This window comes from Mus caroli, chromosome 2 (assembly GCF_900094665.2).
Source record: "Mus caroli chromosome 2, CAROLI_EIJ_v1.1, whole genome shotgun sequence".
Lineage (NCBI taxonomy): Eukaryota > Metazoa > Chordata > Mammalia > Rodentia > Muridae > Mus > Mus caroli.
This window is the reverse complement of record NC_034571.1, coordinates 10,923,774-10,929,773: the sequence shown is the minus strand read 5'-3', so window position 1 is coordinate 10,929,773 and position 6,000 is coordinate 10,923,774. Positions and strand designations below refer to the sequence as shown.

Genomic DNA, 6,000 nt, shown 5'->3' with positions numbered 1-6,000 from the left:
AAAAAAAAAAAAAAAAAACCCACAAAAATAGACATAGTCTAATCTTAGTATCCCCATCAGCAACTGAGTTTCAGACTTTGATGTGTTCCTTAAATCACAAGCCTGGCTTGCATACTACCATTGCACATAGTTGGGAAAGTTGTGTCCCACCCAAAGGCACCAGAGAAAGAACTAAGTGAGTCTCAAAACCATCCCATCCACTTATGCGGGATACCTCAATATGAGCTGTGGCTGGGGGCTGCCAACTAGCTTACAGAAAGAAGCATGCTTTTCTAATTCATTAAACTCATCCTATAATCCTATTTTGTGGTTTCATTTTTAAGAGTTTATTTAATTGGTGTGTGTGTGTGTTTTTCTGTGTGTGTCTGTGTGTGCCTGCATGCATGCATGCACATGTGTGTATGGTCACATGTGTTGGGCTTCCTCAGAGGTCAGAAGAGGATGTTGGATCCCTGGGAATTGGAGTGCAGGTGACACAAGACTTTATACCCAGGATTCTGAAGCAGGAAGATCCCCAGTTCAGTGCCCTATGGACTACAGGATAAAGTCAATGGCAACTTAGCATGACCCTAACTCATAATGAAACATGAAAGGTGACAGGGCATATAGAATGGGCACAGCCTAGGCCCTGCTTTCTGCTCCTTATACTTCTCCCTCTCAGGAAAAAAAAAAAAGCACCCTGTAAGTTACCAGTTGTTCTGGTTCTGAAAATAAAACAGGCTGATGGCAACAATTAATAGAGGAAGAGTTTTCAACACAGAACGTTTCTGAAGATCAAAGCCATTTATCCAAACACATATGCTCCCAAATTTTCAGTTTCACAGAATACCCAGACAAGGGTTATCTAATTAGGATCCTTCCAGGGAATCAAGTCCCAGGAAACACTGGGCATCTAATGAGGATGTACAGGCCGTAACTTTGACATCCTTAAGTTAAATGGGTCACAACATAGAATTAGAAGATCTAGAGTATGGAGAATACCATCCCTTTTTATTGCATCAGTAATTGTGTGGAAGAGAGGGCAGAAACAAATATCCAAAAACAATGAAAGATTTTATTGCCCATAGGCCCTGTACCTTCCCTTTGGTCCCCCTAAAGTCTCACTCATCAGCTGCCACTTTATCCCACCATCTATACCTGCTAGGTAAACAGCATCTCTGGTTACTAAAGCAGCAACATATGCCCCATGAAAATGGAGAAGAAGTGAAAGGACACAGCATTTGGAGACTCTGATAGAAAATAAAAAATAAGGGCCTGGAGAGATGGCTCTATGTTTGAGAATGCTTGCTACATTTTCAAAAGGCCCAAGTTCAATTCCTAGTACCTACATTGTGTAGTTCACAACTACCTGTAACTCTAGCATCAAAGGATCCAACATCTTCTCCTGCCCTCCACAGATAGCCACACACATGTGACTTTCACACACACACAAACACACACACACAGCGAGAGATAAAAAATAAATCTTTTAAAAATACAAAATAAAGTCCGTGGGAACATAACCACCTGCTCATACATGAGCCCAAAATTCTGTGGAACAGCTGTTCCCAAATCCTAACCCCATTTGCAAAGAGGTTCATTTTTACGTTTTTCTCAATTAACTAAAGATAAAATAAATACCTCCAAATGTTTTTCTTCCAATATTCTTTAGTGAACTAAAAGTGCAAACAGATATTTGTTTTGGTTTTATTTGTCTCCTAAACAAGATTGTAACTTCTGCCTCATGCTCAACTTGAAACACACTGTGAACAGCTCTACGTGGTAGCATACAGCACCAACTTCCCCACTGCCAGTAACCACATTACGAATTCAACAGCGTGTGCCTGCTTTGCCAGGAATAATGTTATTTTATCTGAAAATTGTTTCCCTCTGCACATCTCACTGCTCCGGTTCTAATTCTGCTATGCCAGGAATCAGCACTTTGTGGTGAAGAGAGGAAATCCATTACTGTGTTTCCCTGCTGGGTAGCTGAGACAAAAAAACTGTGGTGAGCCAGATCAAGAGATGTGAAAGTCATGTTCTTGTATCATGTGTTGTTTGACCCTTTGCTGTGGGTGTCTGAATAGCTGGTGAATGTGTTAAAGATTCTTGTGGAAGCTTGGTTGGTTTCATGTATCATGTTGTCCTAAGAGAGTGCAGTGCACATCTGTGCCTTAAAGAGTAAGCATTTGGGAGAGCAACATGCAAGTTTCTAGTATCTTCTCTTCTGTACATTTTCAGATACATAATTTTGGATAATTATTTTGAAAATCAAAGATGCTCTGGGGCTGGAAATATGAAGCAGTAAGTAAGAGTTAGGACCCAAGTTTGGATAACAAAAGACCAAGTAAGAGCTGGATGTGGCAATATATATATGCCTATAACCCCAGCATGGGGAATATAGAAGCCGGAGGATCTCTGGAGCTGACTGGATGCTAGCCTAGCTACAACTTCAGTGAGAGATCCTGATACCTGGTGCTGTCTATTGGTCTGCACATAAGCACACACATCTATGTGCACCTGCACATACACCCATGTGCACAACATACAAGTATATGTTCCTCCACATCTATCCAACTAAAAGAGATTCTAAAGAATATATAGCCTAGCCGGGTGTGGTAGCACTGGCCTTTAATCCCAGCACTCAGGAGGCAGAAGCAGGTGGATTTCTGAGTTCAAGGCCAGCCTGGTCTACAAAGTGAGTTCCAGGACAGCCAGGGCTATACAGAGAAACCCTGTCTCAAAAACCAAAACAAAACAAAACAAAAAGAATATATAGCCTAATTTTTTCCTATAACCTTTTTATAAATTTACATACACAACAAACTTCTATTGGATTTTTTCTGTACACAACATATATACCAGTATATGTGATTCTACAGTGTCCACTTGAGCACCACCTAACTTAACCATTTCAAAATCCTTTGCAAACCTCGCCCTGTTCGCAACAGGATGTGTCTCATCAGTCCTGGCTACTGGAATGGCCTCCTCATTTTGAACATAAATGTATTTCCCTGTATCCATCACTCATTTACGCAGATCTTCCTCTTAAGGCCACACAAGGTGGACCGTCCAAGGACATGCATTCTTTTTCTCAATGTAAAACTTGAAAAGTCTCTGATCCATACTTCAACTGCTATGGTTTCCAAACCCTTCAATAACTTAGTCTGAATCTCCCAAAATTGGTCAATATCTGCTTTAGAGCACAAATCATAGATTGAATGGTATAGTTATTTCAACAAAGGTAGTCCCCAAAGGATCACCCACTAGTGCTTAGTACCTTTATTTCTGGATAGAAGAGAGAAAGTCTGTGTGTTCATGCATGTGGGCATATGTGTTGAGAGCAGAGTATCTCTATGTATTCCTTAGGATCAAGCCAATTAAGGTTTTATGTTAAAGGGTCTCTTACCAGTCTAGATACTGCTAGTTTTATTAGGTTGATGGGCCAGAAATCCTCAGGGATTTTTCTTTCTCTAACTCCCGTGTGCTGGAACTACACCTATGTCAGCACCCCAGGCTTTGCACATGGGCGCTAAGGATTGAACTCAGGACCTTATGGCTTGTGCAACCTGCTCTTCATTGGCTGAGGTTTCTCCCCAGCTCCAACTTGTGTCTCTTGATAGAAGAATGAATTTTACAATCCTCTGTATAATTGTGGCAAACATTCTCTTATCAGATACTCCCATAGCTCCAGCTTATCCTTGTGTCTCATCAAAAAAAAAAAATGTTTTCTTGCATTTATTTAAAGTTTACATTAAAAAAAAACAGCTTTGCTGTGTTGTGAATTATATGGTCAGGGCCCAGACACAAGCAAGTGGGAGACCAGCAACTGCTCACTTCATTCTCAGAGATACTCTTCCTTGGCCCCTTGCATAGCAGATTTGTTTGGCAATGGGACAGGATGTGAGCTGGAACCCAGGTATTGATGCTAAACTCCACTTCTGACCAAGCATGCTCCTTCCCCCAAGGCTCTATAAGTGTCATTTCCTTGTCCATACACTGGAATAATAATAATGCCTGGCTCATAGAATTGCTATGAAAATGGGAAAGAATTCTATGGAGATTTTTTTAAAACATCCCAGTATATCTAGCATCAATGGGAGGGGAGGACCTTGGTCCTGTGAAGGCTCGATGCTCTGGTGTAGGAAAATGCTAGGGTAGTGAGGTGGGAGTGAATAGGTGGGTAGGGGAGCACCCTCATAGAAGCAGGGGATGGGCGATTGTGGAGGTGAAACAGGAAAGGGGATAACATTTGAAATGTAAATAAATAAAACATCCAACAAAAATACATTTAAAATGTATATTATAGTATATTATCTATATGAAAGTATATTATCTAACACTAAATAAAATAAAATAACTCCTAATAAGAAATTGAGAATATTTTCCCCTACTCTATCTTATTCTAAGAAAAAGAAAAAGGTCTATTATAATAAGCAACAGTCTATTACTTTAGGGCAAACTTACATATATATTCATAATGGCCAGGGATATTCGTAACTACCAAGATGTGTAGGTTTACGCACCTTGCTCTTTTGCATTTTCTATGGACACCAGGTTTCCTTTCAGTCCTATGCAAGCTTTCCGTGCCTCTTGCCAGCTTTTTTTTTCTTCATTAGCAAATCCAAAAATTTTAAAGCACTGAAACGGAAGGGGAGGACAAAAGCAGAGGTTTTAGCTAAAGATAATAAAGTTCACATCAAGAAATAAAGTCATACATGAAAATTCCAGATAAATAAAACTTTTCTCAGGCCTAAAGGAGAATTGAAAAGGAAAAGGAAACCAGTTTGATGGCCCACATATTTCTCTGCAGAGTTTTATTTTTCCCTTGAGATAAAGGGCACAGATCTTTGGCTAATAGTTCATGTATGTTCTTACTTTCCGTTGAGAATTTGTGATGGGATTATCCAGTTATTGGTGATGACATAGGCAGAAGTTAACCCTGATGGCTGTGGTTGGCATCTGCCACCGTCCCACAGTGACCAGTGTTGCTGAGGTTTAGTGGTTCACAGTGAACAGTGAGAAATGACCCCCATAGGCTCGCACAGTGACCAACACTTCTGAGGTTTAGAGTCCCACAGTGAATAGCTCTGCTGGGGTGTAGTGGCACACAGTGAACAGCACTGCTGGGGTGTAGTGGGAAATGACCCCCATAGGCTCGCATAGTGACCAACACTGCTGAGGTTTAGAGTCCCGCAGTGAACAGCGCTGCTGGGGTTTGGTGGCACACAGTGAACAGCGCTGCTGGGGTGTAGTGACATACAGTGAACAGCACTGCTGGGGTTTAGTGGCACACAGTGACCAGTGCTGCAGGGGTGTAGTGGGAAATGACCCCCATAGGCTCGTGCTTCTGAATTCTTGCTCCTCAGATGATGGTGCCAGGTTTCGAGAATATGTACTCTTTGGGACATGGGCCTGGCTCGTGGACATAGGACATAAAGGTAGGCCCACAGGCATGCAGGTGGACCCTCTTCCAGTACTTTGTGTCCTAATCCACCATTTGTTCCCATCTCCATGGAGTCTTCTACTCCACCTGCTCTGCTTTGATAGACTGTGTTTTCCGAAATAGGAAGCAAAATCTCTCTTGCTTCTATTACCTTTTTTATATTAAAAAGAAAAAAAGAAAAGAAAAGAAAAGAAAAGAAAAGAAAAGAAAAGAAAAGAAAAGAAAAGAAAAAGAAATCCACCTAATGCAAATACCAAGACGGAGGTCAATTTTCTCCCATACCTTGTTCTTGTACAAATGCCAACCTTCCTTGCAGCCACCTGGTGTCGGGGGTGTGGTAGGCATGGCAGTGGCATTGATGCTGCTGTTATGTCTCTGGCAGATGAAGTTATTTGGATAACCACAGTTGATGTCATTCCAGAACCCTGTAAAAGAGAAGAGCTAAAGTAAATCTGCATACTCTTAATTTAAAACATACCTTCAACGATACAATGTCTCAGGAGGGATCTCAAAAAATGGTTCAGAATAACTTTATCTTATTTTCACATGACTAGAAGAACCTGTGCAATCTCTCT

General features: G+C 41.1%; 1 protein-coding gene across 1 annotated transcript in view; it reads right to left on the bottom strand.

Moving 5' to 3' along the window:
• Nucleotides 1-6,000, bottom strand: part of Mrc1 (mannose receptor C-type 1) — an 86,119-nt gene that overhangs the window by 16,871 nt on the left and 63,248 nt on the right. Inside the window, exons 20-21 of the mRNA XM_021155588.2 lie at nt 5,708-5,850; nt 4,506-4,620 (exon numbers count right to left, since the gene is read on the bottom strand). Coding sequence (XP_021011247.1) covers nt 4,506-4,620; nt 5,708-5,850 — 258 coding nt within the window. The remainder of the gene's footprint in view (nt 1-4,505; nt 4,621-5,707; nt 5,851-6,000) is intronic.